The sequence below is a fragment of the Archocentrus centrarchus genome, chromosome 17, assembly GCF_007364275.1.
Source record: "Archocentrus centrarchus isolate MPI-CPG fArcCen1 chromosome 17, fArcCen1, whole genome shotgun sequence".
NCBI lineage: Eukaryota > Metazoa > Chordata > Actinopteri > Cichliformes > Cichlidae > Archocentrus > Archocentrus centrarchus.
In genome coordinates, this window is record NC_044362.1 from 8,651,362 (window position 1) to 8,671,956 (window position 20,595).

The 20,595-nt window shown below is 40.8% G+C and overlaps 1 protein-coding gene across 1 annotated transcript in view; it reads right to left on the reverse strand.

The window, feature by feature from the left end:
- gpr158b (G protein-coupled receptor 158b) overlaps nucleotides 1–20,595 on the reverse strand; it is a 67,490-nt gene that overhangs the window by 15,135 nt on the left and 31,760 nt on the right. The window contains exons 5-9 of the mRNA XM_030751522.1: nucleotides 19,055–19,266; nucleotides 17,157–17,225; nucleotides 8,723–8,832; nucleotides 6,551–6,789; nucleotides 2,233–2,371 (exon numbers count right to left, since the gene is read on the reverse strand). Of these exons, the coding sequence (XP_030607382.1) occupies nucleotides 2,233–2,371; nucleotides 6,551–6,789; nucleotides 8,723–8,832; nucleotides 17,157–17,225; nucleotides 19,055–19,266 (769 nt within the window). The remainder of the gene's footprint in view (nucleotides 1–2,232; nucleotides 2,372–6,550; nucleotides 6,790–8,722; nucleotides 8,833–17,156; nucleotides 17,226–19,054; nucleotides 19,267–20,595) is intronic.

Below are 20,595 nucleotides of genomic sequence, written 5' to 3' on the forward strand. Positions count from 1 at the left end.
CTGTACAGGTCGCCAGCCTGTCACAGGGCCAACACAGAAAGACAGACAACCGTTGACGCTCACATTCACACCTGTGGGCAGTTTAGAGTGACCAATTAGCCTAACCCCAGTAACTGCATGTCTTTGGACCATGGGAGGAAACTGGAGTCCCCAGAGAAAACCTAGACAGGGGGAGAACATGCAAACTCTGCACAGAGAGGCCTGGGCCAAGGTGGAATCAAACCCAGACCTTCTAGATGTTATTGTAACTGTGAGGTGGTAGAGCTACCCACCACGCCACCCTTATTGAAGCATGTGCAAACATAAATGGAAATACAGTAAATAAGGCGGAACCAGAGTTTGTACAATTCTAACAAGTTTGAAGGTCAATATTTGGTGTGAGCACTTTTATTCTTCAGCACAGCCTGAACTCTCTGAGGCAGCTTTCTTCTCATTTCTTTCAGCAGTCTTCAGGAATAGTTCTTTGGGCTTCTTGAAGGACATTTAAAGCTCTTCTTTGGAGGTTGGCTGCCTTTTTTATCCCATTCTTGGACAACATGATCCCATGCTGCTTCAGTAATGTTGAGTTTCAGGCTCTGGGAAGGCCGATCCAGGCCGTTCCACTGTATGTTTCTCTGTGCAGGTATGCTTTTACTGCACTGGCAGTGTGTTTGGGATCATTGTTATGAAAATGACAATATGCTGAAAAATTAAATCAGTTTTGATGGAATTTTTTTGACAAGATCTCCAGCACCACTTTCAGATACTGTTCATCTGCTGTTTTCGGACCTGCCACTTTTTCTTTTGTCCTCCACTTGTTCAGTTTCCTCATTTTTTAAGGACACACTGCACACCCTGTTGAGAAATGCCAAGTTTTCAGCAGCTCTTTGGGAATCACCTTGTTAGTGCAAAAATACTATTTTATGCTGTCAAACCTTCTTCCCTTTGGCATTTTTCATAGATTCAATGAAAGAAATGGGAACAAAGAAGTTTTTTTTTCTGACAGGCCACCAGTAACACTAGTGGCCTGTCAACTAGTGCCTAAAGACACAATTTAAAATGGGTTCTTTGCCAAATTGTCTGTGTAGACACAACACTGGTTCATCCTTTGAGTTAGGCACCTTTTTTTATGCTTGAGGTCAGCATTAAGTTGCTTAACAAACAAAAAAAAAGTACAGGTACAAGGTACAGGTACAAGGTACAGGTACAAGAACTGGACTGAAAATGAGTGAAAATGCAGCCGATGTCCAAACTTTAAAGAAAATCTGGAACCCCACCCACCCCCAAGATTTTGGCTTTATATTGTGACATTTGGAGTAGGTGTAAACTAATCTGCTTGTAGTTTTTAATAACGCTTAAATGTATTTGACTCCTGTAGTTATGAAGTTAAAATGCTGGAGAAACTGTCCTTCAAGAGCTCACAACATAGAAAACTGTCATCATATGAAGCAAAAATTTTGCATAGCTTCTTTAAATAGGCACAAAATAATGAGCTGATTCTGAAGGGGTCAGGTGGGAAGCATTGATTTTTAATGGAATGATCCAGCTGCCTGAGAAGTTTAACATATGAGCGCTGAAAGTGACACATTTAAGTTGGAAAACCACAATAAGCTAAAAAATGCCAAAAAAAAAAAAAAACCTCAGTGGAGAGGCGGAAAACCTCCATCACTTTTGCTTCATGAAAATCCATTAAACCTGACCTTACTCTGAGCAACTTCAAGGAATTTTTAAGAAATTATAAGACAAATACTAAATGAAAAAGAACATCTAAAATATTTAAAAAACTGAGTTACATCCCACCTCTGTGAGACACAGAAAGAGTGGCAGGCACAGTCAGTGGCGAGGCACAGAGTTTATTTTAGGCACTGGAATATGATGTCTCTGCTTGGGGAAGACATTTTTTATTCACCTCCTTTCATCTGGCTTACCCTGCTGTCTGCTGACACTATTCATTTCCCTGATGAAGGGGGTGGATGAACTGACATGCTCTGCAGTTGTGAAAGCTGCTCTAACAGACAAATATCTCTGTGATTAGGATTAAACAGGTTGTGCTGTAAGCGTCAGGGTAAGATGCCTGATTGTTCTACGTCCTTAGCTCAGGTTCGTGTGTCTCTCGTACCGTCTGCTCCACATTTTCCTTCTTCTTTTCTCTCCTTCAGTCAGAGCATAACTCACATGACCGTATCTCTTTCTCTCCCCCACTGTTCATGCCCACCCATGCCTGTTCCATCAAATCTAATTTTCTCCACCCACCTGATGATGTGGAAGATGGCTGATATGAGGAGCTCATTGTAGATGGCTACAGCCATGTAACGTGGCTCGTGGAAGGCCGAGGGTACGGTGCGGACAGCGTAGCACAGGTACACGCCCCACAGCAGGAACAGGAACTCAGCTGAGCAACAAAAGACAGCAGAAAGATTTTTTTATATATATATTTGTGCGTTTTATTATTTTTTATTGACCACATTTAGTGTGTGTAGCTGCCATTTGTCTTTTGACAGAACAATATACCAAACTTACCCTAAATCTTTAATTTAATAGTCCAACATTTTGAGAAAAGATCAAATTTGCTTTCTTTCTGGGAATCAGATGAGAGGATCAATACTCTCCTCACAAAGCTGGAGCTGGGAGGCAATTAGCCTATCCAAGCAAAAAGACGGAAAGCAGGAAAAGAGAACAACTGAAGTGTCTTCGAGTACATCCAAAGCGCACCAATCAAACACCTATATCTCAGTAGTGAAATCCATACAAAAAGCCCCCCACAAAAACAAATAAAAACAAAAAAGTGTGTGTTGTTTATGCGTGGGTAGCTAAACAGAAAAAGTGATCATTGATGTCAGGATAGTGTCTCTTCAGGCACTAGACTGACAAAAAGCAAAACACCCACTTAAACCAAAAATCGATTTTCACATTTGCATTTGTGTGCGGCTCAAACTAAATGAGAAACAACACGTTAAATCCTGAGCTTTGAAGGCGTTTTGGACGCAGCGCGGCTAACCGCTTCTTCCTGGTTTCAGTTTTCAGAATTGTGCAACAAAGATTTAAGTTCCCAAACCTAACTGTTTTTGTCACAGGCCCTAAAATATTTTTTGAAAGAGTTTACAGCTCCTTTCAAACGTGCGCTCCTTTCCATTCATCTGACATCTGTGCCGTCTGAATGAGAACCCTGTGGAGGTGTTTGGCTGACATGCTGAGACTGTAATGAAAGATGAGAGGGGCCTATGAGGGAATATGAACAGGCCATGCAGAAGGAAAGGTGGACAGAGATGCATGGAGTTCAGAAGAACTTTTAAGAGCTTTGACCCAGATGTCTTTTTTTTTTTTTTTACATTACCACCTCCTACACTCCCACCACAGATGACAGCGACACAGAGCGTGGCCTCGGGGGGATTAGGTTTCAGAAATTCTTTTTAACAGAATGATTTAAGATTTTGCTTTTTGCTTTATTTGTGTGGTAAAAGAAACTCAAGTATTAAGCTGTTGGCTACAGTAAAACAGACATTTTTAAAATTCCAAGAATGAGGGCAAATGTAGCTACATCAATCTCAGTAGCCTTAGCCACCTGTGTGGTTTTAAGCCATTTTCCAGGTCTTTCAATGTTGTTTTTTTTGTCTCATCTCATTCTCCAACAGAGAGCGACCCACTTCGTTCCTGGTGCAGGGTTGGACTCCATTTGGCCTTCTGATCTGCCTTAATTTATCTGGCATAGATTCAAAAATGTGCTGAAAACATTTGTCAGAGATTTGGTCCATATTGTCATGATAGCATCAAAAATTTGCTGCATACCAGATCTCAATCCCATAGGCGCTGGATTGAGATCTGGTGACCGTGGACTCATCAGAGCAGGCAACAGTTTTCCAACCTTTTGCTGTCTAATTTTGCAAATTGTAGCCTGTGCTTCTTGCTCTTAGCTACACGGTGGGGTCTTCTGCTGCTGTAGCCCAACTACTTCAAGCTTCGAGTGTCTTGTGATTTTAGAGATGCTCTTCTGCATACCTTGGTTGTAATGAGTGCTCACTTGAATTACTGTTATTTGAGTTACTGTTGCCTTCTAATCAACAGTCTGGTCATTCTCCTCTGTCCTCTGGCACTTTCACCCGGAGAACTTCTGCTCCCTGGATATTTTCTCTTTTTTGGATCATTGTCTGTAAAGATGTAGATGTGACTGAGTGAGAAAATCCCAGCAGATCAGCTGATTTTAAACAATTAATCCAACTCATCTGGCACCAACAACTATGCCACAAATTTTGAACTATTGCTCTGGATGTTAATTTAGTGTCTATTGCAATAACAGAAATCATTTATCTAGAAAAGTAAAATCGGAGAAGATGATCCCGAACCCTTTTTGAGTCTTAGATTATCGTGACAGTAATGACATATAGAATTCTGAAGCTTCTAATTTTACAAGACTTCCTCATGTTTGCAGTGTTTTCTTCCTATATCTGTATCTTCGACAGCGTGGTGACGCATTCCTGCGATCGCCGAATCTCATCTCTAATCTCAGGTCGACAGCAGTTTACAGGAAAGGTTCCTTTAAAAATCCAGCTGTCTCCACAGTCGGACACATTTCGGAATATACAGTGCAGTATATGTGCACAGATACAGTAGCTCGTTATCATCCAAAGTGTCAGTGTAATTACATTTTAAAGACCATCAGTTACAAAAATCAATAGTAATTATTTTGAAATGTGAAGAACAGGGTTTCTTCAGGGTTGCTGCATTATGGAGGTATGAAATTATAACTTGAAGCAATCTAATATATCTCTGTCTGGACTAGAACAAAAACATTATGCAACTTTTACTGCCAGGAGAAAAAAAACTAAACAAAACCCCCCCCCCAATGTTTTCAAATAAAAATGTTTTTAGTGCTTTATGAGAACTGTAAATAATAAAGTCAGTCAGAGGTTCGCCTCCTGTTTGTTTGGAACAGCACCGAGATCTGTGCCAAGGATTGTGTTGGCATCTGACTCCATAAAGTCTTTACAGTGATTACAGACCATTAATATTAATGAATAGGCCCATCTATAAATCATCACTAATTATGTAGCGCTTAGCCTCTGAATCGGGATGTACGGAGAGCTGCTTGCAAGACGGAAATGATAACAACTCCAATTAATGCAGATTAATTGAGGATTTACAATAATTCTCGGTGACATGATCAATGATGTTTTGTATCAGCTCTGTATTGCTTTGCATTTTAGCAAATGATTTATGCGCTTTTTTTTTTTTTATTACACTGACATGCATTCGCCTGTCAAGATTATGGCAAGACAAGGAAAAACACAGAAAAGCAATTAGGCTAATTTTCACAAGCATGACATGCACTGTTGTTAAAATCCTCCAAAGCAGCTTTGCCGGATGCGTCCTGTCCTTCAGTGTAGCCTCAGCACACCACACCATGCTTATGCTGGCTGTCAGAGCAGACAGCGGGGCTCCCTCATTTCCCTTCTCATCAAGAACGCACCCCCAAATACACACCGGCACAGACACACACCTACATAGATGCAAATGATTCCCGAGGTTGGTGCCATTTAGCACGCAGTGTTTATTAGAGGCTGTCACTGCTACACACAAACACAACACGCAAAGATGCCGTTCCTCTCTCCTGTCTCTAGAGTATCCTTAGCTGTCCTTCCTCCACAGGCTCCCCCCTGTTTCCTTCTCTCAAATTCTCCACTCCTGTGATGGTGGAAAACTCCCTCTCTGCATCGGTGCCCACATCCCTACAAGTTTCATACTTTACAGGCTTCTTTCTTCTTCTGTTCTGCCACTTCCACTCTCTCTGTCTGTCTGTCTATCAGTCTTCAGACACAGCCCGAGCAGCTCTCAGGGATCCATCCATTCCCTCTCTCCCAACAAGATTAGTCTCCCCTGCTGTCACGCTGGCTTCAGTGAGGTGCACATCGCTGCCTCCTGCTTTAAGAATCTGTCTTTAAGAGATTTACTGTAACATGCAAGGACATGTGGGCTTTCACTAACCACAACTTTCTGCAATCTATTCACTCTTATGGTTATTATCATGACAATGTTAAATAGTCTAGTCATTAAGAGGCTATATAATACTATAATTAATATAATAAGATGGGCAGGGAAACATACCTTTTCTTTACACCGATCTTTGCCTTCCTCTTTGGCTACACAGGTTTAAGTACTGTCTAAATTCAGCTAATGGAGGGTAGAGATGCACTTTTACAAAACAAATTCATCATTTAAATTTATATACCTACATGTTTGATAACCTCTTCTTCAAGTAACTCCTTAATGTGTACAAGGCAAACATAAGTTTAGAAAAACATCACTGCTCCACTGCACTACTGTCACCAGGAAGTTTTTATCATCAACATACATGCTGCTTTTTTTTTTTTTTCCCTTCTAAAAATAAAGTTTTTAAACTGAGCCTAATCTTAAGGCTTATCCAAGCAGCCTGGAACCAAACTGTAAGCCCTAAAGCTCCTTCCAGTTAAGTTGTAAGTAGCACTTTTCTCGATCTGGATAATGTTGCTATTTCTTATTCGGATTTCTTTAAAGTCAGGCATGTGTAATTACAGACCGCACACACAAACCTACTCACCAACTGCCATCATGTAGTCCCATCGGTCCAGCAGGCACATGCTGAACTGCAGTCCCTCCGGGGTGAGACCTGCGGTGATGAGAGCCCGGCTCAGCTCCCGATTCTGGCACACAGAGGAAGTCCAGGCCACCAGGAACCAAAGCACCACCAACAGAATGACTGCCAGCAGCCGTAGGACCCGCCAGCTGGTCATGTAAGGCGTCCTCTGGGCCGTGCGGGACAGGAACACCTTTAACACCCTGTGTAGAAGCAGAAGAAATCATTAAGAGCAGCGTAGGTCAGTAAGTGCTGCTCATGCCCCCGGCTGCTGCTCATGTTAACATGCCCATCTGAAATAACCAGAGCAGGAAGAAACTGCACAATCAACTCAATTCAATCATGTTTGGTAAGTATGTTGGGTTTCATTCGTGTTGTACCATCCTCTGAGCTGCAGGGATGAGAGAGGCCAGCAGAGGAAGTGTGAAGGGAAGCTGCCAGACAGAGCTTTTCAGGTATTGAAAATAATCCTCCATTTTTGTGTTTTGTTAACATGTCCAGCAGGAATCATGCAGAAATAGTTTATTGTGAATCTGAAAATTGCTTTCTGGCTTTTATTGCAGCTGTAACAGGTACGAGAAATGCAGCATATTAGGCTCATGGGTTGAAGTAGGGTTTGGAACAATAGGGAACAAGTATACAGGGACATATGCAGAATGTTCTTATATCACCATCTGGACATGGAAAAGTAGTCAGTTCATCTTTTTGCTCAGCTCATTTGCTATCTTTGGACCAGACTGTGACAAATCTATCTCATCTCTAATATATTCTGTAGGCCTGGGCTAGAAGAGCTTGCCCCCGGGGCACACTTCCCACTCAGCAAGCTCGGAAAAAAATCAAATTGGTAATTTTGCCAAGGGAACACTCTGGCCGGCCTTTGACCTCCTTCTCCCATCTCGGTAACACAGCCTGGAGCCGAAGAGCAGGAAGCTAGAGTGTGTGTGAACAGATACTTCAGCAGGCACACGCAGCAAGATCTGACCTGATGTGAAATTCAGATGTGCTTATTGGCAAGATGGCACGCATGTGTGCATACTAAGAGACAGCTGAATTATTGAAACAAAAACTAACTCATGGGCAAGTTAATATGAGGGGAGGAGAGGAGAAGAGACAGGATGTAGAGGAGAGGAGGGGAGCAGGAGGGGCCCGAAGAAAAGATGAAGGGATAAGAGAAGAACACATGTATGAGATGACGGGACGAGGTCATGTTTAGTTTTTTCGCTTGCAATTTAGTATTTTAAAGTAACATTAATCATAATACTTGATGACAGGAAGGGGACAAAACAAGTAGGAAATGTCACATCTGAAATGGTGATTTTGGTTTTCGTTTACTGCAACAGGACTGAAAAATGAAGCCAACACAGAAGAGCCAAAAACTGCAGTTCCCTCAATGGGCGCATGGCTCCAAACATGAGTCATTTCCTACAGACACCCATGTTAAATTGCCAAGATTCAACCATGAAAATAATATCTTTTCTGCCTGGTACAAAATGGCTTTGCTCTCTATAGATAACTCACCCACCTTCATAACAAGTGTGGGGTGATTTTTATTTATTTATTTGTATGTATAACTAATACGTGCCACAGTATTGTTGCTGATGTCATAATATATGGTGCATAATTCAGTTTTTGTTGATATTAATTAGATGTTATTGTCACAAACTTCAGATCATTTTAGCACGTTGGTAGGTTGTTGCTAGGCACCACGATGACATTAGAAGACATCATAAGAACCTTCAGGCGCCTGAGATGTACCTGCGTGCCAACTGCAGTTCAACTCCTGATTGTGTAGGAGGAGCTCGCAGGCAAACAAAGAGAGATTTCATGTGTTATGGTAGGAGTCATCCTTCTGGATACTGCTATATATGGGGGCAAGGCAAGTGTCTTGTGCACAGGCTGCTTTGGTGAGCAGATGTCTGCTAAGCGTCACCTCAGCTAATTCAAGTTGATTCAAGTAGAGCAAAATTCTAGTAATTTGTTTGTCTGTTACTTAGAACTGATTAGTTGGTGTTTGTGTCTGTGCTTTATGTGTGCAGCTTGTTAAACAAGCAGCTTCAAATTGTGCAGTCCAGAAACCAACAAGCTGCTGCTGCATGCCCATCTTTTAGTTTGCTTACAGTCTGTCATTTACGGTACCTGTAGAGCTTGAGGATGATGGTGCCGTACATGATGGCAAACCCCAGCAGACGAACCCACCTCAGGAGGATACATCGAAACACACTGGGATTGAAGTACAGGATCATCACCTACAAAGACGCACAGCATTGTTAACAAACCGACTCACAAACATATTTTCGGACGCTCCGATTATTTCTCGTGCCTCGTATTTACAGGAGGGAAATCTGAGACAGAAATGAGGTAAGTGCACGAGAAACAGAGCTGGAGGCAGATTTGGCCTCTAATCTAACACCTCCACAGTTCCCACATCTGTTAGCTTTACGTTGCTCATATGTCAGCTTCCAGAGCACATTTGATGTGAGAAATTTAAGGGCTTACTCCTTTGTAAGCGTAGGAGTGTGCGTGATGTGTATCTGCACATTGATTTGCATGCGTGCACTTGTGTGTCTGCGCATGTATGGCGCAAACTGTCATGTTTTGTCTCTCTGAGAGGTTTCAACAAAGCAATAAAGAATTTGCCGACGGCTCATGAAAATGTCAGAGTGTCATTTTGTGCCTGATGTGGAGTTAATTCGCATCTATTACCGCTGCAGAAGAGGTCGTAACAGAAGCTGCAGAGACGAGGCTCAGGCCGTAAAGATCCAAGCTTCCATTTGCATTTCTCTTTCTACGGTTGTATTTCATTAGTGTGCAACTCAGCGGGAAGCCACGTGTTAAATCTCCGGTGACCTGAGAACTAGCTTCTGGGTTGAAGATTCAGTGTTGGAGGTCTGTGCCCATTTCTACTGAAGCATAGAAAATCTGCATCACCCCCCTAATGTCCAAGCATGACACCTTTCTGAGGTAGGCTAATCTCTCTGTTAAATGTTGACTGGATGAATGCACTAACTTTTTAAAATCTTTTTTTCTTGTTCTTCTTCTGGAAGAAAGCTTGCATGATCTTTTGTCTGATCATGCCATAAGGCCAAATTGTTTATAGTCAATAGTCGATTGTAAAGGTGGCCATCAGAAACAGGTTACAAATTCCACATTTTCAGAGTGACCTGGAAGGTATTCATAACTTATCACTCACACTCAGCTTCAACCATGGGACAGCTGTTGTAAACACTGATCTTAACTCCACTCATATATACTAAACTTATGACTACAAAGGCATTATTAATCAGTAAATAATCTGTAACTACCACTTCCCACGGAGCAATTTTCTTGATTGGAGATCTAAAATGGGCTTCAGTGACAGAAAGGCTAGACAGGTCAAATTTGGTTTGGTTTACTAGAGCTCTACATCATGCTGAATATCTATTCCTACATAATTTCAATGAAAATGTATTCAATTAAAAAAGAGAAGCAATAAGAAAATGTACCCAGTGGGTGCAATACCAATGTCTCCAACAGTGCTCACCCAGTGTTCAAAGCTCTTAATTCAGTTCAATTCAATTTTATTTATATCAAACAGTCACCTCAGGGCACCTTACATGCAATACACCTGAAAAATCCAATAATAAAAACACAGAGAATGTAAAAATGAATACGTTGCATAAATGTGTTATTTACATATATTTTAGTGGGGGTCAATTAAGCCTTTAGGTAGAGTGGACATCTTGTGGCTGCAAGATGTCCACAGCTTGTGCTGTGTGAGGAAACTGGAGTACCTGGAAAGAACTCATGCAAGCATGGGGAAAACATGCAAACTCCACACCCCAGCCCCACCCCTAAACCTGGCCAGAAGGTGGATTCAAACCCAGGACCTTTTTGCTGTAAGGCAACACTTCTAACCTCTCCACCGCAGTGCTGCCCTAAAACATCAATTATTTAACATCTCTGTAAAGTGTAGTGTAATCTAGTCCAAAATAAATAAAGTTGTTTTTTTTATTTAACAACACAAAACTTGAAGTGCATGAAGTGTTTCCATGGTGACCTGCTGGGATGCACTCTCATAAATAAAGAGCTCATAAGACAGTTCAAGAACAGCTCCAGTCATAATTTGCATCAGAAATTGCAAAGAGTTCATATGTGCAAGAGAAACAATTGAGTTAGGAACATTTTCCTGCCTACCTGTTATCTAACAACATGTATTGGACAGTTTGTGTTCCCTGTTGCGATACACAGCAGCAACATCTGAGTGGAAGGAAGTAGAGGAATCTGCAAACCCATCAGGGCATGCTTTGTTTTTGCTGCATTTAAATAAAAGCATGTGATGTATTTTTAAAAGCTAACAAACAGAATCAAGTGAACTAATAATGAGTAACTTGTCCTTTATTGGACAGGTGTTGTTTGATACACCCATGTACAAAACAGCTGTGAACATCTGCTGGCATCTTCAAGGCTACAAGACACAAGATCCACTATCCATAACTGGCATAAATATGTAGTGATTTCTGATCAGCTCAGAGTGGTCATAATTAAATTTCTCCTTTTATTTTCAGAGTGCAGTGATGATGGAGTTCCTCAGACTTAACCTGATTAATACTTAATTTTCTTTTTTTTTTTAAGGCAATCAGTTTGCAAGGTCTTAATAAGTAAATTCAAGTAAATACAAATGAAAAATCATACACTGGAGGAGCAGTCACAGCAGTTTAAAACAGTAATTCTGAGTAGTCTTTACTTAGCTTAAAATATTAAATATTCTGTACAGTCTGAGTAAGTACACTACACTAAAAAAATGTTACAATATTTCCTGTTCCACTTGTTTTTTGTTTTTTATTTTAGGCTCATCGGTTTGCGTGCTTTTTCTTATCAAGATTAACTAATTAGAATTTACATTGTACATATAAAGTAGTTTTGATGATATATATATATAATGATGTTTGGTATAAAACTGGGTAATATCTAGCTTTGACAGTCAGCCATTAAGAAATGGGAATTGAAATGATTTTAGCACAAAATAAGGAGTTAGAGGTGTAGGATTATGAAATTATGACCTGTAACTGTCAGGTTAAAGGGGGTTTGGGGGATATTGTTGAGTTTTGGTTCCCATTTGCTCCCCTCTGTCTTCTTGGTTTATTTTAACAAGTGCTTTTTTCTTGTGTGTCTACTGTGCTTTTACTTTCTATCTTGTCGTCCCTCCTTGATTGTGATTGTCTGCCCCACGCTCGCTGTTCTCACCTGTGCTGCAACATCCCCACCTGTTTCTGTCTTCCCAGCTGTGTCTCACTGAGCAATCTGTCCTCTCTTTATATTTAGTCCTGCCTCTTCCTTTGTTCCTTTGTCGGGTCCTCCTGTTGAACTCTGTGTTCTGTTTGCGTTCCCCTTTTTGAATTTGGTATTTGCTGAACTTTAGTTTTAGCCAACAAAAGCTCATCTGTTATTTTATTCCGAGCCTGCTTGTGTGCCCTGAAAATAGCTCCTCTCCACCTTGACATTAACTGCTTGGGCAGGAAGAGGACGATATTTATAACTACTATTTTTTATAATATAAGTTACTTGTATTTTTTTTTTTTAATGTGAACCCTATGATAAGTTGCTGCCTCAGGTACTTTGCGTGCTGAGGCTGGATTGAACTCGGCATAATCAGAACAGGATAGAGAGCTGAAGTGTCAGTTTTTCAATCTGTAATACAGCGCTGCAGAGTAAACAGTGTCCAGGTCAGGGAGGGACAGCAGCGTATGGCACAAAAGTGCTTTTTTTGCATTATATACTTGGATTTTTATATAATCCTTGTTTTACAATAACCAAAAACAGAAGGTTGTAGCTTTGCAACCTTTGCAATTACCACATAACTTCAGACTTAATGTGCTACATCATAATAGGCTGTATAAATGCACTTCTGAAAAATAAGGCTGTGATTTATCCCTGCTCTTTCAGTGCCTTGGCATTCGCAAGACAACAGCCATTCATGTTAATTAAGCTTGAGTAACAACAGCACCTGTAACCTCTTTCCCTTTTCAGAAAAGAAGCAGAACATCTGTGGCAAACTCAGCTAAGCAACCAGCCAACCCCGAGGCTGTAACAGTCTGGCTGTGAGATGCGTTAACAGCAAAGAAAAGCTAATGTGTAACGGGGAATATAAATCACAGTGTACATTATGTTACCCACGGAAATGAAGAGCAAAGACTGCGGTGCAAAGACAGAAAGATGAAAGGACAGACATATTAAATCTCACAACATCTTATGCAGGTATTCAGGAAGTTACGAGCAGACCCGAGTCTCAAGATGACTCACAACATAACAGCTTATCACCTCCTCGTCATCAACAATTTTGCAGCGATTGTTTCATAATCAAATGCAGTCTTAAAGATGGTAAGATGAATTTCAAAAATGTGGCTCAGTGTGTGGTTAAACTGTCATAACATCCTTATTGTCTCTGTTTACACTCACTTCAGCTCTGATGCAAAGACATTTCTATCACCTCTTGATTAAAAATGTGGCACACAGAGTCAAAGCACGGAGCACGGCAGTCACAGGTTCCCTTCCATCTGCAATCATCATCACAACCTCACAGTGTCAGAGAGTGTTATTGATATGCTGGTCATGAGACGACGGGGGAGACAAGTCCATCTCAGACCCAAGAAGAGGAATTATTGCTGCTCTCCTTTAATGCTGCAGATGATACATTCATTGATATTGGAAGCTGGACATGTATGTATCATAGCAGGAAAATAGAGATTACATTTTCAGAATTGGGGCAATTTAAGAGACAGCCTGAGCACGACTCACATGTCGAGAAGGGGCTTAAAGGAAAACTGTCATTTAATAATTGAAAGTTGCTAACTGCATACACGATTGAAAGTGTGATTTTGATTGAAATTAGTAACAGGAAATGGAATAGACACAAAACACAGAAATAAACTGTGATATATTAAATAAATCCATAAATATGTTTGAATGTAATACAATTGTTTAAGATGGAGTTTCATTAATCCCCAGAGAGAAATCCAAAAGCTAGCAGCAATATATAAAGCCAACAAATGAAAACTGCCTTCACCATCTGCAGCATATATGTGATGTGGATGTTATACATGTAACAGTTATATCTGAATTATAGAAATTATAAAATAAACATTTTTAAAGCTTCTCAGAAAAGTAGTCAACTCTTTTTGCTGCATCCTACTGTTAGCAGACTGATGCCATATGGAGCACAAACTCAGATCGCAGTTGCTCACAAAATGATGGAAAAAGGCCAGTTGCCTGATTTCTTACAGCAGTGCGTTTCTGCTGTCCCAAGATTTCTGAGACATACTGTATGAAACTGCATTTGCTTGTTACCAGCAGGAACCACAGATCGCCAAATTAACCAGGACTGAAATGTTCAGTTGCACTTTAAGCGTGCAGTCCTGTGAAAAACTGAGCAAACCCCTTACTGCTGCCACAGGAATAAGGAGGATAAGTAGCAGCCAGAATGACGAAAGTTGGCGACCTCTGCACACTACGCACCTCAGCATGCGCTGACCCCGTGCTGTCATTTATCATAGCCTACCACTTCATGGCTGAGTTGCTGTCATTTCCAGTCGCTTCCACTTTGTTATAATACCACTAACAGCTGACTGTGGAATATTTAGCAGTGAGGAAATTTCAGGACTGGACTTGCTCCCATCACGGTACCACGCTGGAATTCACTGAGCTCCTGAGAGCGACCCATTCTTTCACAGATGTTTGTAGAAGCAGTCTGCATGCCTAGGTGTTTGGTTTATACACCTGTGGCCATGGAAGTGATTGGAAAACCTGAATTTCAATAGATGGGTGAGTGAATACTTTTGGCAACATAGTGTAACTTGAGTCTGAACATGAATTTAAATGTCCCTCCACGGCACATGAAGGCCTACAAGTTCTCTTCTTCTCCACCTTCTCTATTCAGATATGGTGGGGGAACATGGCAGCTATCACGAACTAGTGCTGGCTCCTCTGTATTTTTAATGGATTAATTATAAGTTTATGAGAATGCATCCATTTCTTGGACGATGTAATTACATGCTAATCAATGTATATTTATGAGTGCAATATTCTCTTTTCTATTAAATAACCTTAAAAAATGACTGACTGCACATTTAAGTGCAAAATTCAGAGTACATCTTCCAGCCCTGAGGTTAGTGAAATAGTTTTGAGAGTTTTTATAAGAATGCCAGATCAAATAACACAGCAGAAAAACACACAAAGAAAAGTCACTTTGTGGAACTCATAGACAGGCTGAAATAAAGACAGAACAAATGTGACCAACATTTAACTATTCAACAGGTTGTTTTTTTCTCGCGTCTCAGTGTCTGTCTTCCGTTTTTCCATCTGTCCCTCCTGCCTCAGCCTCAGTCTAATCCATATTTAGGATTTCCATCCTACTTGGCACCTTCAATTCGTCACCTCTTCCAGCTTTCTGGTTTACATGACAAACCAAAACAATAAATCTTCTCTGCACATAAGAGGTAAAACTAGGCCACGCTGCTTTTTCCACCCACATGCCGTACAAATATGCACAAATGCAAATCCATGCACATGATCACAGGAAAATATAAAGCTTTGAAGCCACCTAAACACACTCATGACCCATCCTTCACTCTGCCTACACATACACACAATACAGGCAGACACAGACAGCATCACAACCTTCTGCAGTACTACTCAAGTGGACTACAAAGTCGCAGGGGACTGCGATAAAAAGCCATATTTTTATATTGCCTAGAAGAGAAGGTGGCCTTCCTGGTTTGCGTCCAACCTCCCATGCCTCCTCCATCAATTAATCAGTAGAAGTATTTTTAAAACAAGTTGTGCTAGAACTTGATGGACTGTTTAAAAATGTATTGAGCACCAGAACAGAGCAGCTGCAGCTGAAGAGGCTTGTGGTGGCAGCAAAAAAAAAAAAAAAAAAAGGGGAAAAAAAATGGAAAAAAGCACCAGCAACAAACGTCAAGGCTGGGAGAGGAGGCAGACACAGAGGTGAGACAGAGAGAGAGCATGCAGAGGAGGTAATCAAAGGAAAACATGAGGGAGTGGGGGTAGCAAGAGAGGGGCGAGGTGCTGAGAAATGCAGGAAAAAGAAAGGGGGAAAAGAGACCCTTACATGTGCCACGATACAAGAGTGGCAGAGTATTGGGGTAGGGTGGAGTGGGGTAGTTTTGGAACTGGATTATCCTTTGGGGTAAAGTGGAGTGGGTGGATGAATGCAAAATCGAGCAAGGTGTGGTCCACGTAAGGATGTAACACCTGCAGCTCTTTGTCTGCGGCAACAAAACCAGTTTCAGGTTTTTCATTGCATATTGTTACTCTCCAGTAGCTCTAGAATAAGAACAAAATCTTTATCCCCAGACTTAGCCGAGCGACTGGAAGTTCTTCCTTTCCAACAGATTTGTTTTTTTCCAGCCATCAGGCTCTGTGTTTGAGGAGAGCAGTGGCTCCACTGTTGGCACTCTGCAAGTATTTGAAAGGAGTGAATTCCCTGGCTACATCGGATCTCTCTGTTATAAGGCGCACAGGTTTCTTCCATCTGCTTCCCTTCTAAAGATGGGATCCTGACGCAGCACTCCAGGTGCACTGTGGGCTGAGTCCAAAAATGTAAATACACACATATACAACACACGCTGTCATCCAACCATGCGGACTGGCTCACACATACAGACGACACGGGCGGGCGAAGGCACGCACAGAAGAGGACACACTTGTACTGTAAGTACGCACCAACTGTGATGTCCAACTCTCTCTGTTATAGTGCACATAATGATCAGAAGTGCCGTACTGTAACAGCATCCACTGAAGCTGCAGCTGAGGAACTAGGCAGGGTTGTTGCAATATTTTTATATTAACGCACTCCAGTATGGTACGAAAGGAACACAAAAAGCTGATTTTCTTTCTTCTTCATCACACCTCCATTTTCATATTATTTACTGTATGGTTGCTGCATCAACTGCATCATAATCACTTCTGTCAGAACACTTCAGAAACTTTGCAAAGGTGACAATCCAACATTCACACATCTATTTCATGCTGAGACTTCCCAGCTTTTTGAATGTGACACTGTACTTTTTTTCCCTTTAGCTTTCTTTTTATAACACTATGACTGTCTTCCAGGAGAGACTTTTGGCAGTGCCCATCATTACTATTTCTTCTCCATCTCAGAGATGAGTGTTTCTTTCCCAGTGCCCTACAGGGTGGTCACTCAGTTCAGGTGCAAAATTTGTCTGCAAGGGATTGACAAAAAAAATGCATGTCTCGTGGTAAAGGTCATTTATGCAAACCCAATGGTCCCGCTGCAGATAAATATGTATTTATTTCCCCTTGGGGTTAGTGCTTATTGCAGTTATTCATCAAATAAAACAAGAAAACTAGCATGTTCCATCATTTCATGATCATAACGAGCACACACCAATCACTAATCACTCCAATGTTCATCTGACAAAGTTTGCCCAGACATGCTCAGCTGCATGTGGCCCTGAGACCTGTGAACTTTAATATGAAAACAAAAAAATGAAGTAGCAGTAGACTGGTAAGTGAATAGTGGGTGGCATGTATGATCAATATGGACACTTACTGGGAAGTAGAGCAGCAACGCGCCAAACAAGATGGCTTCCAGCAGAATGAGACCAGAAGTACGAATGCTCTGTTAACAAGGAGAGACAGACAGAAATCTCATGAATCAGTGATAGGGGGAGCTTGGTTATTTATGGATCGCTGAAGGACACTGAAAAGGCGTTATCAGACGTGGAGGCTACTGATGGGCATGCAGAAGTATCTGTAATGCTGCTGTGGCTTGTTTTGGTATTTGTTCTGGATTTGCAGCCAGTTTCTCTTCATGTTTGTCCCGTATCTGCTTTGTCCTTTGGGGCTACCATCGTTTACTTTTAAAACTCTGTTGCTGTGAGTCAGACGTAACTGTTTGTTCACACTAAGCGTTGCGGTTCCAACTTGCATGCCGCTGCATGATACATCACTGGGTCTTTCAAAGCAAACAAACACACACACACACAAAAATTATATATATATATATATATATATATATATATATATAAATATATATATATATATATATATATATATATATATATATATATATATATATATATATATATATATATATATATATATATATATATATATATATATATATATATATATATATATATATATATATGTGTGTGTGTGTGTGTGTGTGTGTGTGTTTTGCTTCCCCGGAAACACTCAGGGACAACAGAACTTTTCTGGGTAGCGTTTAATTACCCACATTACCACATAGAACATTTTTTTTTATGTCTTTTATGTTCATCCAAAGGACTCCAGGGACATCTCTTATGAAGTGAGGAAATATGGGAGATTCTGAGGCAACAGAACAATTGTCTATAAATAGATCACCAGAAAAGTTGTAAGTCATCTTTGCCTGAGGACTGATTGTAATTATCCTTCACTGCAAGGATCTCATATTGAAGTGCAGCAGGGCTTGGTATGGTTGATAGTAATGATGTGAGTGTATTAAGAGAATAAAAACAGGAAGGGGAATAGACTGTCTTTTATTTGGCTCACATTCTTGAAAGTGTATCGTGTAAATCTGTGTGAATATAAAAAGCAGCAGTATGTAATAAATGTAGCATTAAATTTTTTGTTTGTTTGTTTGTTTTAATCGACTAGATTTATATACTGAAATAGTTTGAGGACAAAATCTCAAATGTCCCCTCTTAATTAATCTGGGCCAGGTACCTAAATGTAATTCGCTGGTTTAACACTGTGGAGGTTTGATCAGCTACAACACGGTGGCTGCTATTTCAGAAACTTCCTGGGTTTGTCATTATACTTGAGCTTAAATCTAACCCCTGACTCTTCATTGTTATTTAATTTAAAACATTTTGCGTGGCATTTCACTGACATTTCCAGTTGCATTTCCAGCTAAGACGGAGGTTTCAAGGTTTCAAATTAGGGGATTTGGCATTGCATATCCACCAAAATGGCAAAAATGGAAGAGTGGGGGAGGCTCACATTTACTGACTGTTAGTTATTAGTATGAATTTAGCTCTGAAACCATTATGCCATACAATTTCACGATCCATCCACCCATTATCTTAACTGCTTATTCAGCCTGGGGTCACTGTGGACCAAATGACCGGACAGGTCACCATCACAGGGCCGATTGTTTTCCTTGTGTGGGTACGGTCACTTTAGTCTTTAGATGGAAAATTGGTGACTATTTGCAGGAGAGAAGTATAATGTGATCTTTAAATCTTTAGGTCTTCTTTATTTAGTATATGTCTTGTATTTCAAGTTCCCTCTAAACTTTGCCCTGAAAAAATTGAAATTCTGGGTGCAGGCCAGAGTAAGCTCTGCTGATATCACTACACCCTCCAAAACTCCCTCCAAAGCCTAAACTAAGTAGTTGAATAAGTACTTAAGCATGTACTTGTTCTCATTAGAAAAGCAGCCACATTTTTGCTCCCTCTTTACCTTGTTTCTCCTGAAGTGGTAGACCACCACCATGCTGGCCAGGTCCAGCATCATGCAGAGACCCTGGAAGGAGGCCACAGAGAGCCGCAGAGCGCCGTCCTCCTGCACCAGGCAGGGTGTGTCATCCCGGCAGTAGGGGCAGCCCGCGCGGCACGGCAGGCACTTGCTGGACATGTCGGAGGATTCGTCTCTGTGAGAGCCCTGCTCCTTACCTGAAGATGTGAAGACACTTTAGTGTCGTCTCTTTATCAGTTATCTCGTGTTCTTCAAGTTCAGTGAAAGAAAACCTTTCCAAATTCATATTTAATCACATCTCAGGACACAGGTCTGATTAGCACTGCAATTAATTTGCATTTAGCTGTCACAGACTGACTCCTTATTAAATGCTCAGTTAATCAATTTCAAGGCAAAGAAAGCATCAAGTCAATGAATCAAAAAGCCTCAGGGAAATAATTACAAGAATGCATCCTGTAATTAAGCAAATGATGGATAATGAAGGCGAGGAAGATACAATATTGTGTCACTGCTCTCTTCCTCAGTCTTGTTTGCATAATTGTTGTAATATCAGCATGTGACACACTTGGATTTGGATGGGGTTTATCAATTCTCTCCATATATTTTTTTTTTCCTTTGAGAATGTTCATATTTAGCATGAACTGGTTCCTTTGAAACCTGAATTCAATCAACTACGTGCGACAACACGACAGATGATGCAAGAAATATAATTCTTAATTCTGGGATATGTCAACTGCGGTGGGATTTGCAGTCAATCTGTAGCTAAAATCCTTCATTTTCAAACACAGACATGCAGCTCCTTGAGAAAATGATGTTTGATAAGCATGTAATTCCTCTGTAAGTCCCGGAGCTCATACAGCATGCAAACACAGAGCGTGACTGTACGAGAATGTGCTGAAATTACTTGGATAATAGTTTAAAAAAATTAAGCAAGAAGTAAATTTATGTAGTCGTTGTAGTTTCATTTGGTTGAGAAAAGAATGCGAGGAGGTAATTGTGATATGAAATTAGGTATTTCTGCTCTGAGAAGTTGAATATCTTCTCATATATGTGTGTGTGTGAGTGTGTGTGTGTGTGTCAGTTGGTTTTTAATGCAAATACCTAAGTAGCCAATCACATGGTACCACCCCATTAGATTTTAGGCAGGCAGACGTGGTCGAGACACCCTGCTTCAAACTGATGCAGAATGAGGAGGAAAAGTGATTTAAGTGACTTTGACCGTGACATAGTTGTTGGTGCCAGATAGGTTGCTCTGAGGATTTCAGAAACTGCTGATCAACTGGGATTTTCCCACAAAACCATCTCTAGGGTTTACAGACAATGGACTGAAAAAGAGAAAATATCCAGTGAGCAGTAGTTCACTGGGTGAAAATGCCTTGTTGATGTCAGATGCCAGCTAAGAACAGGAAACTGAGGCTAACCAAAACTGGACAGTAAAAGACTGACCTGAACTGATGAGGCTCCATTTCTGCTGCAACGGTCAGGTGGTAGGGTCAGAATACGGTGTGAACAACATCAAAGCGTGG